Source organism: Rhinatrema bivittatum, chromosome 2 (assembly GCF_901001135.1).
Source record: "Rhinatrema bivittatum chromosome 2, aRhiBiv1.1, whole genome shotgun sequence".
Taxonomy (NCBI): Eukaryota; Metazoa; Chordata; class Amphibia; order Gymnophiona; family Rhinatrematidae; genus Rhinatrema; species Rhinatrema bivittatum.
Genome location: NC_042616.1, coordinates 577,468,705 through 577,487,528, shown reverse-complemented (window position 1 = coordinate 577,487,528; position 18,824 = coordinate 577,468,705). Strand labels below are relative to the sequence as shown.

At 44.9% G+C, this 18,824-nt stretch overlaps 1 protein-coding gene across 3 annotated transcripts in view; it reads right to left on the bottom strand.

The window, feature by feature from the left end:
* PPP4R1 (protein phosphatase 4 regulatory subunit 1) overlaps positions 1 to 18,824 on the bottom strand; it is a 249,425-nt gene that overhangs the window by 127,701 nt on the left and 102,900 nt on the right. For all 3 annotated transcript variants that reach the window (XM_029590990.1, XM_029590992.1, XM_029590993.1), the window contains 3 exons: positions 9,875 to 10,017; positions 6,879 to 7,025; positions 5,802 to 5,909 (listed from right to left, as the gene is read on the bottom strand). In XM_029590990.1, the coding sequence (XP_029446850.1) occupies positions 5,802 to 5,909; positions 6,879 to 7,025; positions 9,875 to 10,017 (398 nt within the window). The remainder of the gene's footprint in view (positions 1 to 5,801; positions 5,910 to 6,878; positions 7,026 to 9,874; positions 10,018 to 18,824) is intronic.

Sequence of the window (18,824 nt, the reverse complement as noted above, 5' to 3'; positions counted from 1 at the left end):
TTCTAAGTAAGGAGAATAGTGAACTAAGGCTTGTAATTCACTTTCTCTCCTAGCTGATGTGATGGCCACCAGGAATACTGTTTTCCATGTCAGGTATTTAATGTGGCTTAGGTCTAAGGGTTCAAAGGGAGGCAGCATTAGCTGCTCCAAGACAATGTTCAGGTCCCAAGGTACAGGTGGCTTTGTCACTGGCGGTCAGAAGTGGAGCATGCCTCTCATGAATCTGGAGATCAAAAGTTGGTTAGAAATGGGAAGGCCATTATGAGAGTAGTGGAAGGCTGCAATAGCACTGATATGTACTCGAACTGACGTGGTTGCCAAACCCGCTTGGTAAAGAATGTGAAGATACTCCAGCAGTTGGTTGGCGGTAGAGGAGAATGGATCTCGGTTCCGTGGCTTACACCACGTCTCATAGCAATACCATTTGCCAGTGTAGTTATGTCTGGTTGAAGGCTTCCTTGATACGATAAGGATATCTTCTATCTGAGAAGGTAGGCTGAGGTGGTTTAATATTTGCCTTTCAATCTCCATGCCGTTAGATGGAGGGATTGATGCATTGGATGGAGGAGGGAGCCTCCTTCCTGTGTTAACAGGTGTGGATGGTTTTCCAGGGGAATCGGTGGGCGTATGGAAAGTCACATGAGATTCGCATACTATGGTTGCCTCGGCCATGCTGGAGCTATGAGGATCATGTCTGCTAAGTCTTGAATACATTTCTGAATTGTCCTTGATATTAGCAGTATGGGAGGGTAGACGTATAAGTAAGCCCCCCGTCCATGGAATGAGGAAGGCATCTGGGGCGTACTTGAAGGTTGCTGGGGTAGTTGGAGCAAAAGACTTGTGTTTGCTGGTTGCTTTCTGTGGCAAAGAGGTCGATTGTTGGGAAGCCCCACTGTTGGAATATATTGTGGGCGACTTTTTGATTTAAAGTCCACTCGTATGGGTGAAAAACCCTGCTTAGGTGATCTGCTGTCGTCCAATGGAGTATTCGAAGTGCTTCTCAACATAGTGTCCATGAACCGGACTCTCCTTCTTTGTTTATGTAAAACATTGTGACTTGGTAGTCGGTATACACCATGAGACGTTTTCCTTGGACTTGAGAGGAAAAGGTCTGCAGCGCTCTCCATATTGCGCATAATTCCAGGAGATTGATTTGGTACGTGGATTCTTGGGGAGACCAAAATCCCTGAGTTTTGAGATCGATAAGATGGGCTCCCCAACTTTTTCTGGAGGCATCCGTCGTGAGCGTTAGCTGATGAGGGGGCATCCTGAAGGGAGCTCCTGAAGATAGGTTGGTGGGAGAGAGCCACCATTGAATGTCTGTTTTCATCGGTTTGGTGAGTTTAACTCTGGAGTTGAGGGGCTGCAGGAACTGTGACCATTGAGTTTTGAGGACCCATTGTAATCGGTGCATGTGCAGTCTCGTGTGGGATCTACATGGATAACTGCCGCCATATGACCCAACAGGTGAAGAATTTGGTGTGCCGATGCATGAGATTGGCTGCATAATTTCTGTGCTAGGCAGGAGAGCGCGTTTGCATCCTGTCTTGGGGAAGGTAGGCTCTCTCCTCTACTGTATGGATGAGAGCTCCTAGGAAATGCAGTATTTGAGTATGTTGTAGGTGTGATTTCTCGTAATTTATTAGGAATCCTAGTCTTTGAGGACAATTGATTGTGCGCACTGTATGTGCTCGTAGCATAATCTGATCTGATGCCACTAGCAGCCAGTCGTCCAGATAAGGAAATATTTGGATCGATAGCTGCCTGAGATGAGCCACCACCACTGATAAACATTTCGTGAATACCTTTGGGGCTGAGGACAGGCCAAATGGTAGAAACTTGTATTAATAGTGCGTGTTCTGAACTTGAAAACAAAGGTAGCGCCTCGAAGATGGGTGCACGGGTATATGGGAGTACGCATCCTTCAGATCGATGAAGCATAGCCAATCGTTGGGCTGCAACAGAGGTAAGATGTTTTTGAGAGAGGTCATCTTGAACTTTTCCTTCTGGATATGTTTATTGAGGTTTCGTAAGTCCAGGTGGGGCGGAGCCCCCACGACTTCTTTGTGATGGGAAAGTATTGGGAATAAAATCCCTGATTCTGTTGTTGAAGAGGGACTGTTTGAACAGATCTCTGAAGCTGTAGGTTCGTAATTTGTTTTGAGGGATGATAATTGGGACGATGTACTTTGAAGAGAAGGTACATGGGGGAGGGATGGAAGACTCAAGAAGTTCAGGCGATAACCTCTTTGATTATGTTGATTATATGATTATATTATATGATGGCCTCCCAGTTGCTGTTAAAGTAGCAGAGGCGTCCTCCTATGAATGGCAGTGGGGATGGCTCGATGGAACTCAAAAAGCAGGCGGTTGCTTTTACGGAGTTGCAGCCCCCTGTTTTTGTTGTCGCTGTTGGCGTGGCCTACCTCTTGACTGATGTGGTTGCGATGAAGGTCTTGGTTGACCATAGTGCTGTGTCCGATAAGGTGTGAACGGTCTAGAGGATGCCCTTGGATTGGATCTTCTTCGATAGGAGGGGTAGAATCTTCGAGGGCCTGTGTTCGTGTCAGAGGGGGTGGTGAGAGAGAGTACCGCCGTGCTCTGCTCCTTTAGATGTGACACCGTTTCCCCGAACTTGTCGTCAAACAAGTTATCCTCCATACAAGGAATATCTGCCAACTTTTCGTGAACATCCTCATGAATCGCACTCACCTTTAACCAAGTAAGGCGCCTGGCAGCTATGGCAGCTGAGGACGATCTTGAAGAGGATTCAAACGCCTCGTAGACCGACCGAAGTAAGTGGCGGAGACCTTCTTCTATGTCCAGGAAGGCTTGCGGCAGGGCGTTATCCTCAGCCAGACAAACAGGGCGCAATTTTTGGAAACACTCATATAGATATGTAAAACTGATGATGCTGTATTTTAGGGGATAACATTGCTGAATGGTATACTCTTCGGCCAAAATCATCCATGCATTTGTGATCTCTTCCCGGAGGTGCGTTTGCATGGAGCCTGGAGCGCTTCGCTTTTGCCAATGCAGACTCAACCACGATGGAGTTGTGGGGAAGTAGAGTGGAGTCATAAATGGTAGAATTTCTCATTTTATATTTCAAGTCTGTCTTTCGAGATGTGGCAGTGGTGGAAATGGGGGTTTCCCACATCTTGTGTAGGACCCCCATCTAGAACCGAATAAAGGAGGGTAAGACTGTCGGTTCTGGTGACATCTCGAATATCTTGAGAATTCCCAACATTTCGGCTTTGGGATCAGGAATTTTCCCTGTCTCTACCTGCAGAAGATTTCCCACCTTCTCAATAAATTTAGCATGTGAGAGGTCTTCCGGTGGTGAGTACGGCTCTGGCAAGCCCTCCGGTGGATCAGAAGGCATGTATGTGGAGGAATTTGGGGAGGATGAGGTGATCTGTGAATCCGGGCTGCGTGGGAGAGCTGGAGATGGCAATGGAAGGTCGGCTGGAGCAGGAGGCCTAGGAGCAGGTGATGAAGGTGGTGAGTGACAAGGAGACTCCACCGGTGGATTGGACTTCGCAGACTCAAGATCCTCAAAAAACGAGCTTAATGCCTGCTTAAATTTTCATCTTTGCTGTGGATGCTAGGGTTCCTGGCTGCGGGGGTAACTGTCCTGGTGTTGAGGAAGGTCTTGCAGGTAGTGCCGCCAAAAAAATATCCTGTGGAGTTGTTCGCTTGAGTTGACGACTTGGTAGAATAACCGGAGATGGTCTGTGTCTTTTTTGAAGGGGTATTTGCAGCTGAGGAGATAATCTTTTGCTGCAAGATACCGAGGACAAATCCAAAAAAGAACCTCCACTGACTGATGCATCCCTCAAAGACTGGGAATCAGGATCAGATAGGAGCTCAACATCCACATCCGAATTTTCACGTGGACATTTTGGTGTGGTAGAGCACCCAGAGTGAGTAGATGGGGCTCTATGCATGTGTTTGACTTTGTGTGACTTCTTGGGAAGCAGTGGATTCTGTTCCTGGCCTGGTTGCGTTGGTAGCGTCGAAGTATGCGTTGAGGTATGCGCTGTATGCGTGGAGTGCACTGAATGTGCAGAGTGTTTTTTGTGCGCTGTGCGCTCCGAACACTCCATGTGCGACAGTTGCGTCGAAGGTATGCTGTGCGTCGAGTGCATCGGCGTTTTTGGATGCTTCAATTGCATTGAGTGCGTCGACACCTTCGACGCCGGGGTTGAGCGGGAACAGGGCCCTGTGGCCCAATCGACGCACCCGCAGTTCATTTGTCCTGCTGAGGTACCGCAGCCAGCGCCCCGGCTCATTTTTGAGGCTCCATGGAGAAGAATGCATCAAAGTTGTTGGGGCATATGAGCCAATCCTCAGCCGTGCCATTTTCTCAGCGCGCTGATACTGGGCCCTGGGGGACATATGACCACAGTCTCTGCATGAGGCTTCGTTGTGGTCCAGCCCTAAACAAATGTAGCAATAGTTATGTCCATCAGTGATGGACCTAACTGCCACACTGGCAGTATTTAAATCGAGATGGCTTCGGAGCCATCTCGATGAGAAAAACTCGCAAAAGTCTCCAAAAATGGAAAAAATCGTGAGAGGAAAAAACCCTGCGTGCGAAACGGCTCGCGGAAAAAAAAGAGACTGAGAAGAAGAGGGGAATCGCGCGGGAAGGCGACCGCGCAGCCGCACAGAGTCAAAACTGAAGAAAACTACGCCTATTCCCGGTCGCGTGCATGCTCCCAGACAGCACGGCTAATTCAGCCCTGCTATCGACGGGAAACATTTCCATGTATGGCACTTTCTCTAGTTTCAAAATAATTAGGGACCTTCATTTTCAGTTTTTATTTTATTTTTCCCAGAAATTTGTGTGTTTATTAAAACAAGAAAAAAATGGGGAAATTAGAAGAAAAACCACTGAAATTCTCAGGAAAAATAAAATAAAAAACCTGAAAATAAAGGCCCTAATAAATATAACTAATAGAAAGAGGCCATACTTTCAGACTTGAAGAAAGAGGAACAGAGGACCAGGCAGCAAGCCCTGGGTTGCACAATATCTTTGAAAAGCATCAACATAATAAAATCTGATAAACAGTTTTTAGGGATAGCTCGTAATTGTGGGTGGGATGATTATTATTAATTGTTATTGTCATATGAATATTTGAACAGTCAGATTTGCAGCTCTTCCTTCCTAGTGAGAGTGGGATGGATTTGAGCTATATTTCTTTACTGTTAATATACTTATATTTTTATTATATATGTATGTTATTGATGTTTTATTTTATTATATTTTTATACTCTATAGTAAACTGCTTTGGGTTGAACTGTTCAAGTAAGACAATATATAAATGTAACATAACATAACAATAACTATATTTTCTAAAACTGAACAAAATGATGTATATATACCATAGGAGACCTAGTCATAGAAAGTTTTCATTCCCACAATCCCTTTCATACACAGGACATCATCTCAGGTCAGAAAAGTTTAATCAGCTCCTAAGTGTTGAAAGAAGTATTCACTTTCTAAAATACAGAGGCACCTTCATTTGATTCTATTGTCCTCTCAAGAAACAAACGAGCAAATGCCTCAAACAAAAGAGGCACAGATCAGTGCAACATGTCACAGATGGTAAAGCAGAACTTAACATTTTACAGTAACTCTAGGTCAAAGATGATTTGGAACCAAAACTGGTTTTAGGAAAAGTCTGAGAATAATGGACCAATCTATAACCACATTACCACCCAGTACCCTTGAATTCCATTGCAAGTACATCAGATCAACACCAGACTATGCTCCAAAACCAAGTAAAACGCACCTTCCGAACGTGGAACATTCTACAGTCGCAGCACATCTCGCAGAACCGGGGAAGAATGAGTCTCTCTGTGATGTCCTTACCTACCATAGGAGCCATTTTGCACATTATCTAAATGTGAAGAGAAAAAATTGCCTTGAAATAATGTTTTCTTCCCCGGTTGTGTAGAGTAAAAGTGAAACTACTGGTCTGGGCCTCCAATTTCAGAGCAAGATTTTGCCTCTTAAAAGGTAACTTGAGTTGTCTGTGAATAACTGTACAGTATCGGTTCACACTGACGGAGATCATTTCATTAAAGTACTGCATGAAACCAAACTTTACTGGAGTTAAAGGAACAAATCTCACTTTCTGTTTGGTAAGTAGAATGCAAATTGGTAGCCATAAAATGCCACCTAAACAACTAAGTATAAATTTTCTAGTGAGGCTCAGAGGAAACACAACTGTGGAGAGAAGAGAGAAGGAAAAATAATCTATTTAATACTTAAAAACTAACCGCAATAATCACCTTTAACTGTAGACAGGGAATAGTGTGTCCCACAGTGACAAGGATTCTTCAATTACAATTAGGTATCATACAAAACTACTGAGGTGCCATCATTCTATAATCGGATATTGCCATGTATGTTACAGAAAAAAATACAGTGACAATGTGATGTCACATATTTGATTGGCCAGTTCTATCATTTAAAAAGAATCACACTGAAATGTTTTAATATTGTTGAAAAAACAAAACAAAACAAAAAAACCAAAACAACAACAAAAGTTGGTAATTTTCCTTAAGGGGTCTTCATTTTCAGTTTTTATTTTATTTTGCTTGTGAATTTCAAGGTTAGAACAAAAAAGAAATCAGAAGAAAAATGACTTTTCCATTGAATTTTCTGTGTGTTATATCAAAGTCATTTTTCCACTGACTTTTTTTTGTTATAACTTTGAAATTCCCAAGGAAAATAAAATAAAAACTGAAAGCAAAAGTCCCTATCTATATATCATACCTGGTAGGTAGCATTAAGGAAACATTAAACAAAACTTAGTTAATAAAGCCAGACTGAGCAAACCAGGTATAATTCATCTATTACTCACAGCCACAGCTTCGGTCTTCACATCATCATTGCTGTCTGGAGCAGTCAGTTCTATCAGAACTGGGCACACTTTGGTCTCCACATCATACCTCTCTATGAGCTCCTGCTCTAGCAGCACTAGCAATGCCGCCTGGCTGGTCTTTCTCACCTAGGGCAAAAACATGCATTGGGAAGAAGGTAAAAAAACAAAGAGTTATCAGAATCAGACCTCGGAGACCTAATAAATTAGTATCTAAGGGAACCATTTCCTCTTGCTCTCCCTCACTCAAGCAGGCTACAACCATCTATAAATTCAATCTAACCAAAGCCGGATCCAGAAGAATGTAGAGAAAAATCTCTGCAAAAATGAAGTTCCACAGAGGCAATCCTTTAATAATAGTGACAAAAGAATGAACTGAAGATGGTCGATATCCAGTAGGTCTATATTTCTGCATTGTGGTGTGTGAGCTGGGTGACGACAGTGATGTGTTGAAGGAGTGCCAGTGTATTTTGTTGGAAATCCCTTGTGAAAACATTTAATGAAAATATAAAGTGCCTCGCCAAGAGGAAGAAGTCCCTTAAAGACATTAAAGTGAATTTTCAAACCTTGCGCATGTCAAAGTTTGCACTTGTGCGAATAAAATAGCATATACACAAGTGCATACAATTTTAAAAACCTCAACATACTCTTATATATCAAGGTCCATGAGCAGATTTGCATATATAAAACAGGGGTGGGCCAGGAGCATTTCAGGGAAGAGCCAACATTTATGCAAGTAAGTTGCTATTTTAAAACCTGTCAAAGTGAATTGCACAAGTCTTTTACTTGCGCATATTTACTCCTGCTTGATTTCTGGTATAAGTGAAAAAAATGACAGAGTAGGGGGGTCGGGGTGAAATTAGGGGATTTCAGGCTGAACAGCCATGAGAGTCTTCAGGAACTGCAGATGGACTGGGCAAACTGGTAGACAAACTGATTATTTCATTGCCACATACATGCTATAAACTCCCCTGACTTACGCGTGTAAAAGCCGACTTATTGGGGAGGGGAGGTTAAAAGCATCTAATTAACAGGCATAAAATCTACTGCTATTCAGACAACCAACAAGGACCGAACTTCACAATCTGGGTAAACAAATAAGCGTGGGGGTAGCTTGCTTATTACGGCGGTTACTACCCTAAACCAATTAAGCTTGATACATCACTTTGAATGCATATACAGCGTTGCTCTCTGTTTCAACGGCAGGGATAAATGTGGAAAAGAGGATTTACATTCAGACAACATCCACTAGGCATTGATCTGTGCAGTCGGGGTAAACAAGCATCGGGGTAACTTGCTTGATGCAGCAATTACTACCCTTAACCATTAAGCCTTAAGCTCACCTTTGATACAATTCCAACATTACTCTCTGCATCAATGGCAGGGGATGGCAGGAATTTTGAATCAAACAGTTACCAACAAGGGCCCTGAACTTGGTGGTAGATGGGAAAATAATGAAACAGATACGTATGGGAAAATAAGTGTGGGAGCTTGCTGGGCAGACTGGATGGGCTGATTGGTCTTTTTATGCCATCATCATTTCTATGTTTCTATCCTTTTAAAATTTGAAGTCCAAATATGTGAGTTTATCATTTGTGTACACTTATCCGGCTAAATAGTGCCTTTGATGCTACTTAGTTGGACAAAATTTGAATTTATCTGAATAACTAGTGGCATTTATCCTGCTATATTCAGATTTATCCAGCTAAGTAGCAGCAGGTACTACTTAGCCGGCTAAGTCTGAAAAACGCTTTTCAGACTTATCTGGATAAGTGCCGCTACCTAGCTAGATAAATCGGCATTTATCTGGATCAGTCCAAACTTGCACAGTTCGTGGTTTTTACATGCGCAAGCATTTGTGTGCGCATATATACTCGTATTTTACAACCTGTACATATCGTTTCCACGGTTATAAAATACAGTAGCAATTTTATTTATTTATTTATTTATAACTTTTCTATACCGAAGTTCAAATAACAGAGTTAATTATCACTCCGGTTTACATTGCAACCATAAAACAGTGACAAAGTTGTCTTACATAGAACAGGGGGAGAGAAAAACTTGGATACAGCTTAAGCATGGGGAGTAACGTGTCAAAACTGGTAAGAACTGATAAGAGTTGGCTTTTTGGGGTGCACACTTTGTGTGCACCCATATACATGTATAAATACCGTAGGTGCATGCAAGCAGTTTTGAAAATTATCCTCTTTCTTTGTTAGCACATCAGTGGAAGAAGCTCCTTCCAACCAGGCATGTGACAGATCACATAACCTATTGGTGTAGCTCTTTAGGAGAATTACAACCTCCCTTTAGATAACAGCCAGAAACGGCTGAAATCTGGTCCAATGGCTTCATTTATAGATCTTGCAGTTATAAGAAAATATAAGAACTCTGCACAACACATTGAAACAAGCAGACTGACAACCAATTACTGCAATTTCTTATGAAATACAGATCAATAATAAAGAACAAGGGCATGAAAATTAAACTTTGGAAAGGATTCAATTTCTTTAATTTTTGTTGTATTCTTGGTCGTACTCAGAATCAGGGTGACAATGTTGCCCAAGATGTTACCACATGGCTGCTTGCTGAAAAAGACTAGTATTCAAATTAGTTTTTGTGGCTGCAATTGATAATCTGCTGACTGGACTGGCAACATATGGCTTTGTGAAGCTTGGTCACCACCTTATCAACTAGCAGTGTGAATTTGCAATCAGTGTTTTTACAGTAATATTCAAGATACAAAGCGTACCCTGCAAACACACAATCAGAGGCACAGGAGCTGTGGGAAAAGGACTTAAGATCGGCTTTAGCTCTTTATATATTCAGTGAGAAGGCAAATAGTCATGGGAACCATTACTCTACCATCAGAAAAAAATGCATCCCTGCCTCAAAGTATATACAGCATTCCAATGCCGAAGACTCAGGACAAAGCACAGCTGCAAGAGCTAAACATTATGAATTAGCATTATTCTCACCTGGTTGTTCTGGTCTGCGAGGTATCTCACCACAATAGGCAACAAGTATTTGGAAAAGGCAAATGGAATTGAAGGCCTGTTCTCTTGGCAAAACATTGCGATATGAGGCACCTGTTCCATGAGTTCTGCTCGCACTGTTGGCTCTGTAGGCAAATAAAACAAGATAAAACCACTCAAGACACAACTATTACTTGAAAAAAGTGTGTATATACACGCCCTACTAACATGGCAAAGGAAAAAGTATGAAATCCCTGAAACCCTGGTAGATGATGTGACAATTAGGACTGTCAATAAAGATGCATCATGATGAGGTACTCCTGGCAAAAGCACATTAAGGGACTGGGTTTCAATCTAATACAGGCAATACCAGCAGAAATTAATTCAAATTGCATCAAACCTTGCCTGTAAATTCCCAGGAGAAATTTGTGTAGCGATTCCCAGTTTCTCCTCTACTGAAATACAGCTTTCATGGAATTGTTCATGCAAGATTTGAAAGTCACTTAGAAATCATAAACAAGGGACTGAAGTAGCATATCTCTACAGTACTGTATGACCATAAGCATTGACTAGTCAAAAGAGAAGATACTATGGAAATAAATTCCTTTCATTATATACAGTATAACATGTATCAGCAAAGATAGCAAGGCACAATATTTTGATGAAAAACATTGTTTTGAGTTACTATTTTGAAGCACTAGGCAATGTTTAACCAAGGAAATTGCTTGACTGACTGATATATCACCTAGCTTTAATCCGTATGCAATTGTTGCCACATGCAGGGGAATATCAATTAGATAATTCCACTAGGAACAATGTGGGAAATGTATGCAACAGCAAATAAAAAAAAACAACTGAATTATCAATACCTCTAAATAATACATTTGTGGGAGGCTTATGATAAGTAAATGTGTCTTGCAAGTACTGTGTTATTCTTTGTAAGTTCGAATTCACAATGTCGCTTACCCAAATTTCTGCAAGCCATTAACTTATTCACAGGGACCACATTTCTTACAATTCTATGGCAGGAGCCAAAGAATTTGCCCTTTGCTGCATAATCACAGGAAACTGATCAGTAACCAAATTTTGTTGTCCAGGATTCCTCCCCCCCCGTCACTGATGCTACCATGCTACGCATGCTGCCATGGACCAGACTGTTTCTTTATCTAAATCCCATATCCTCACTGTAGACCAGACTGCCCCACTTCTTTCCTTGCTCTCCTCGCTGCCAATGATCAGCTGGCCTCCTACTCCTTTGGCCAGCTCACCTCGCTGCAGCTGCAATGCTTCCCTCCTGATGTCAGCAGCATATGGCTCACAGGAAGGAGGCAGTGGTGGCAGGCTGCGGTAGCAGTAGAAGGGGAAAAAAAAACAGGATAGATGAAAGAGATACCAGAAAGGAGAGAGAGAAAGGTTGGTAGGGGAGCAAGACAAATGTTGAAAAGGAACAGGCAATCTATACAGAAAATGGTTGAGGTAAAAGGAGTGATAGGAAAACAAAAAGAACGGAAATGGAAAAATAAATGTAGCCCCTCTTCTGGACTGTCCTGAGGAGGTGGGCGAGGGTGTCACATTCAGTCTAGGGGTCAAGTTCTTGTGGAGTCCAACCTCTCCAGGTCATGGATGCTCCCATAGGGAGTGGAGAGAGAGATCAGACCTCCAGGGTCCAAGGTGATGGGGGTGAACCTTTTCAATGCGTGCAACTCTCAGTGGTGACAAACAGATTACCTGTAGGTACCAATTAAAGCTTGGACACTCTGGATGGGTGTTCTAACAAACTTTACTGCAGCAGATTTCAATAATAATCAATCACTTAGCACCAGACACATTTGATTCTGGTTACATCCATGTGCCAAAGCTAAGAGCATAAGAATTTGCCATACTGTGTCAGACCAAAGGTCCATCGAGCCTACTATCCTGTTTCCAACAGTGGCCAATCCAGGTCACAAGTCCCTGGCAATATGCTATATAGTAAATAGATCCCAGGCTGCTATTGCATTGATAAGTGATAAGTATTGATTTCTCCTCCAGGATTGGTGTCCTGAAATGTTCTCACCCTCCAGGTCATGGAATGGTAAGCATCCCAGATGGAAAAGGGTCTCCTAGATGTAGTGGAAAGTCCCTTCCTAACACAATACCTGAAGTCCAAAAGCTTTGTCCAAATAGTACAAATCTCTCAATCCTTTATTTCCTTCCTGGGGCAGACTCCCTGGTGGGGATCTCCAGATGAACAAAATTTCTTATTCTCACTTCTCTCCAGATGCTAACTTGGATTCTTTCAGGATGAAAGGTCCAAAGTAGCAGGAAAAAAATAACTTCTCCTTTCTGCACTCTTTAGCACGAAGGGTGGCAGCAAACTTCATTCCAAAAAAAAAGGGAAAAATCCTTGCAAAAATGCTTGATCTCTCAAACCAGAGTCACCACTGTCCATCCACTGGTGTGAGATGAAATCAGCAGAGCCTCTCTCAGCCTAAACTTTCCCAGAGGCAAAGGGATTTTCCTTCCTTGAGCAAGGACTAGGAAATAAAACAAAACAAAAAAATCATCATAAGTAAAATTCAAAATCTTTAAGCAAACTGCAAAAAGCTTAAGGCAATCCACTAATCAGGTTGTGGATCAGACAGACAAACTGCCTCCTTCCTATCCTGAGGACACTAAGCCTGGAAGTCTGGTCCACTAGGAATAGGGGACCCAAGAGAAAAATCACTGCTTCACTTGGGAACTTCAACTAAAATGGTACAATGCTTCTATGTCTAAATATAACAAAAATTGCCATACAGAACTCCCACTCTGCCTGGCTTTGAGCAGAGAGGAGCTCACCACTTCAGCACACCTCACAGGGTATGCTGTAAGAAATAGTATGCACCCCTGCTAACGCCATGTCCTAGACTAGTGGAGATCCCAAGAAGAATGTAGATATAGGCGGGGCTGGTGGATGTGGGGATCATTTGGTAACTTGCCTGCCAGCTGAGAAAGCAAAGTTGCTTACCTGTAACAGGTGTTCTCACAGGACAGCAGGATGTTAGCCCTCACATATGGGTGACATCATCAGGACGGAGCCCAATCACGGAACACTTTTGTCAAAGTTTCCAGAACTTTGACTGGCACCTACTGGGCATGCCCAGCATAGCATCAACCCTGCAGCCAGCAGGGGTCCCCCTTCAGTCTCGTCTTATAGTAAAAGCACATGCGAAAAATAAAATAATAAATCGTAAGCGAATCCAACTCCGCGGGGTGGCAGGCGGGTTTCGTGAGGACTAACATCCTGCTGTCCTGTGAGAACACCTGTTACAGGTAAGCAACTCTGCTTTCTCACAGGACAAGCAGGATGGTAGTCCTCACATATGGGTGAGTACCGAGCTGAGGATGCCCGAGCATTGCACCAAATGTACCCAAAGACATGCAACAGGCACAACAAATGGGGTGGAATTTGGTAGAGGGCATCCTGAACCCTACCGGGTTGGCGGAAGGATGTTGATACCTCAGTTCGCAAATAAGTTGCATAGCACAGACTGGCCAAAGATGAAATCTTGTCTGCCAGCCTTATCTAAACAATAATGGGCTGCGAAGGTGTGGAGATAGCTCCAGGTAGCAGCCTTACAGATGTCAGCAAGCGGCACTGAGCGTAGGTGTGCTACTGATGTTGCCATGGCCCTGATAGAGTGTGCTTTAACATGGTCTTGAAGCAGAATGCCTGCCTGTTGGTAACAAAAGGAAATACAGTCCGCTAACCAGGAAGAGAGAGTCTGCTTACCCACAGTTTTGCCCAATTTGATGGGATCGAAGAAAACAAACAATTGAGTGCCCTTCCTGTGGGCAGCTGTACGATCTAGATAAAAAGCTAGAGCACGTTTACAATAAGGGTATATAGAGCCCGTTCTCCTGGGTTTGAGTGGGGCCTGGGAAAGAAAGTGGGTAGTATAATGGATTGATTGATATGAAACTCTGATACTACCTTAGGCAAAAATTTAGGGTGAGTGCAGAGTACTACCCTGTCATGCAGAAGTTTAGTGTAAGGCGGGTAGATGACTAAGGCCTGTAAACTCACTAACTCTGCAAGCCGATGTGATCGCCAACAGAAAATTCACTTTCCAAGTGAGATAGCAGAGATCACAGGATTGGAGAGGCTCAAATGGCGGTTTCATGAGCCTTCCCAAAACCATGTTGAGGTCTCAAGAAGGGGCCGGAGGGCGCAGTGGAGGTTTAAGGTGAAGCAAGCCCTTCAAAAAGTGTGTGACAAGGGGTTGTACTGAAATGGGTACATCCCCCACACCTTTATGGAAGGTGGCTACCGCACTGACATGTACTCTGATAGAAGAAGTTTTGAGGCCTGACTCTGACAGGTGCCAGAGATAGTCCAGAAACTTCGGTGTGGGACAAGTGAAGGGATCGATGGACATGGAAGTACACCATCCCATAAACCTGTTCCATTTATAACGATAAGACTGCCTCGTGGAAGGCTTTCGTGAAGCTCCTAGGACACAGGAAACCGGCTCTGAAAGGTTAAGAGGTTGAAGTATTAACCTTTCAACATCCAGGCAGTCAGGGAGAGGGCCTGGAGGTTGGGGTGACGAAGGCAGCCGTTGTTCTGAGTGATCAGAAGCGGGTCCTTCCCTAGAGGAATGTGCCGGTGTACCGATAGGTCGTGGAGAATTGGAAATCAGACCTGGCGTGGCCAATGAGGGGCTATGAGAATCATTAGACCCCTGTCCCTTCGCAACTTCACGAGAGTGTTTGAAATGAGTGGAAGTGGAGGGTACGCATAAAGGAGACCGCTGGCCAACGAGATGGAGAAAGCATCTTTGGGCTGGCGGTGTTGGCTGCGAGTGAGAGCGCAGAATTTCCCTACTTTGTGGTTGTGAATTGACCAAATAGGTCTATGTGAGGGTAACCCCAACATTGGAATATTGAGTCCGCTACAGTGGGGTTGAGGGACCATTCATGTGGTTGAAAAGTGCGACTCAGCTTGTCCGCCAACACATTGTCCACTCCCGGCAAGTAGGTGGCCCTGAGGTACATCAAGTGGGAAAGGGCCTCTGCCCATATCTGTGCAGCTTCCTGACACAGGAGGTAGGAACCCGTTCCCCCTTGCTTGTTGATGTACCACATGGCCACCTGGTTATCGGTTTGAATCAGGATGACCTGGTTGGAGAGGCGAACCTGAAAAGCCCTGAGAGCATATCTGATTGCATGAAGCTCCAGGAAATTTATCTGGTGTTTGGCTTCCTCTAGAGACTAGATGCCCTGAGTTTGCAGGTTTCCAACATGTGCTCCCCAGCCGAGGTTGGAGGCATCTGTTAAGGTTATTTAAGGTTCTGGAATCTGAAATGTACCAGATTAGATTGGTTTGCCCACCAAGCTAGCGATAGACGGAGCTGTTTGGTGATGCGGATTGTGGAGGAAATTGGCTGAGAAGACTGAGTCCACTGCGATCTTAGAGTCCACTGTATTACTCTCATGGCGAGGCGAAGCATAGAAGTGACATGCACTGTGTTGGCCATATGACCCAATACTATCAGGAAATGACGTGCAGTTGAATGTTGTCGAGAATGCAGTCGAAAAGCCAGAGAAGCGAGAATGAGAGCTCGATCCTGAGGTAGGAAAGCTTTCACTCAGAGTGTACAAGTCGGCCCCTATGAACAATAGAGTTTGTGAAGAAACTAGCTTGGATTTTTGATAGTTTATGAGAAAACCCAGGGAGATCAGGGAGTGCAAAGACAGGCGAAGGGACGTCAGCGCTCCTCGCCGAGAGGGAGCCCTGACCAACCAATCGTCCAGATAAGGGTAGATGTGAACACTGACTCCTGAGGTAGGCCGCTACCACCACGAGGCACTTGGTGAAGACACGTGAGGCAGATGCTAGGCCGAAAGGTAACACTCGATATTGGAAGTGTTTTGGGGCCACTAGGAATCGCAGGAATCTGCGATGTGATGGAGTAATTGAAATGTGCATGTAGGCGTCCTGAAGGTCTAGAGAGCAGAGCCAGTCTCCCCTTTGAAGAAGGGGAAGTAGAGAACCCAAAGTCACCATCTTGAACTTTTCTCTTAGTAGGTATTTGTTCAGAGTGCGAAGATCCAATATTGGGCGCACCCCACCTGACTTTTTTGGTATCAGGAAATACCTGGAATAGAACCCTTGCCCCTGTTCTGAGAGGGGCACTGATTCTATTGCTCAGGACTGGAGGAGGAGGGAGACTTCCTGCTCCAAGAGTGGTGAATGATCGGATGTTCCCCACGTCAGCAGAGGCGGGGAATCTGGTGGGACAGAGAGAAAGTTGAGGTGGTAACCTTTGGACATTACTGCAAGTACCCACTGATCTGTGGTGACCGTGTGCCATAGGCTGGAGAAGTGGCAGAACCAGCCACCAACCGGAATGGTCGGAAGTGGAAGCTGGGTACTGCTCTCTAGAAAGGAGTCAAAAACCTGCCGCTGGACCTGGTTGAGCGGCTGGTTGTGACTTCTGCCCTCTAGGCTGCCTAGGTTGGCCTTTTTGGTAAGGCTTAGAAGGCCAATCCCTGGGCGCTGGGGAATAAGTATATCCTCTGCCGGTAGAATTGTCTCTTAGAATCCCTCTTAAAAGATCTTTTGGATGAAGAAGAGGGATCAGAAGGCAGTAAGGAGAGCTGGCACAGAGTCTCTTGGTGGTCCTTGAGCTGCGCCACTGCTTCTTGAATCTTTTCACCAAAAAGATTATCCCCCGCACAGGGCAAATCAGCCAATCTGTCTTGTGCCTCTGGTCTGAGGTCTGAAGATTTCAGGCAGGTCCATCTCCTTGCACTGATACCGGCTGCAGACACCCTGGAAGCGGTGTCAAAGATGTCATATGCTGATCGTACTTCATGCTTGCCAGCATCTAAGCCCTTTTGTGCTAGGGCATGAAGTTGGTCCTGAAACTGCAGAGGTAAGGCCTCAGCAAAGTCTTGAAACTTCGTAAACAAGGCCCTATTATATTGGGTCATGTAGAGTTGGTAGGATGCAATGCGAGAGATGAGCATTGATCCATGGAATACCCATCTTCCAAATGCATCCAAGAACTTCTGATCTTTCCCTGGGGGAATAGATGAATGAGGTTTGGAGCATCTGGCCCTCTTCTGGGCTGACTCTACAACCACCGAGTGATGATCCAACTGAGTTCTTTGGAAGCCAGGGGCTGACTGAACTAAGTAGGTGGCATCTGCTTTTCGGTTAACAGGTGCCACCGAGCCAGGGTGCTCCCAGTTTCTCTTCAAAAGGTCCAAAAGGATGTCATGAATAGGGATGGACATGATTTCCTCTGGAGCATCGAGAAATTGTAGAAGCTCTAGCATCTGGTGACTAGAGTCCTCTTCTGTCTGAAGCTGGAATGGGACCGTTTCAGACATCTCCTTTACAAAATTAATAAAGGACAGGTCCTCTGGAGGAGAACGCTTCCTTTCATCAGGAGGGGAGGGCTGGGAAGCTAGATCATCAGAATCCTGGGACGAATCATCGGTCCAAGGATTATAAGGGTCATCACCAGCTCCCAAATGTTCTTCGGAAGGAAATAATGGAGTTATTCCTGAAGGCCCTGGCCTGGGAATTGATGGTCCCGAAGAAGGAAACGAAGGCATCGATGGAGGCATCGAGGGCATCGATGGCGGTATGGCTGGCATCAAGGGAGGTATCGACGGATGCACCGATAGAATCGGTGACATCGATGGATGTGTCAGTGGCGGCACTCCCGATGGTGGAATGAAGAGCGGTGTTTCTTCACCTTACTCTGATGACAAGGGAATTGGCGAGGAAGGAGTCAGGTCCCTCGGTTCCACCAGTGGATGGGCACCGATTAACTTGTCCATTCTAGCCAATAGTGGTGCCAGTGCCATGGGCATCAGATTGGTGACCAGAGGAGGAACCGGTACCGATGGAAGTTGGAAGCCCTGGAGTGCTTTGCCGTTGGCCTCTTGGATCATCCGATCCAATTCCTCACGGAAACCTGGGGCATGAATACCCGGTTCCGGAGTGGGAGGTAGCACTGGCGTAGCCGGAGGGTCCACCAGGTGGGGAAACGCCTCGGTGATCCAGAGACAGAAGAGGACGAAGCCTTTTCTGTACGGGGCTTCTTTGTCGGAGGCTCAGACGACGTTGATGTCGAGGGTTTAGCGGTATCAATAGTCTGAGCTTTACGATGATGGTGTCGATGTTTTTCTCGATGTTCACCCCGGTGTTTTTCCAGAGGAGGAACAGAGGGGGTTGACACCCGTGGAGTCATCGAGGCTGGTTGGATAGCAGCGGATTCCCGGTGCTGGAGCAATGTAGACGGCACTGGTTCAGACGACGTTGAAGCTATCGATGGAGTCGGGGATTTTGGCCGAAAGAGAAGTTGAGCCTTATCGAGTCGAGCCTTGCGATCTTTTGGTGTCATTTGAGCACATTTGGTGCAAGTAAGGACATTGTGGCCGGACCCTAAGCTCATCACACAGACCATGTGAGGGTCAGTGATGGACATTGTTCTAGTGCAGTCGGGGCACGGATGGAAACCCAACGCCATGGCTTCGACAAAATTTAGTTGCGGTGCGGTCGATGGCCGGTAGGCCGCGAGGGAAAAACTCGACGGGAATCAACCGCAAATGAACAAAAAACTTACCGCTCGACCGCAGACCAAAGAAATCGATAAGGGCACCCCTGGGGTAAAATTTTTTGAAATTTTTAAACAAAGTTCCGTGAGGAAAATTCCTGTCAGGAATCTCTGAAGAGCTCCTTAACCCGCGTGACTACTGCTGCGTGGAAAAAAGAAGACTGAAGGGGGACTCCTGCTGGCTGCAGGGTTGATGCTATGCTGGGCATGCCCAGTAGGTGCCAGTCAAAGTTCTGGAAACTTTGACAAAAAAGTGTTCCATAATTGGGCTCCATCCTGATGATGTCACCCATATGTGAGGACTACCATCCTGCTTGTCCTGTAAGAAGGTGGGAAACAGAAGGAATGCTCTTCTC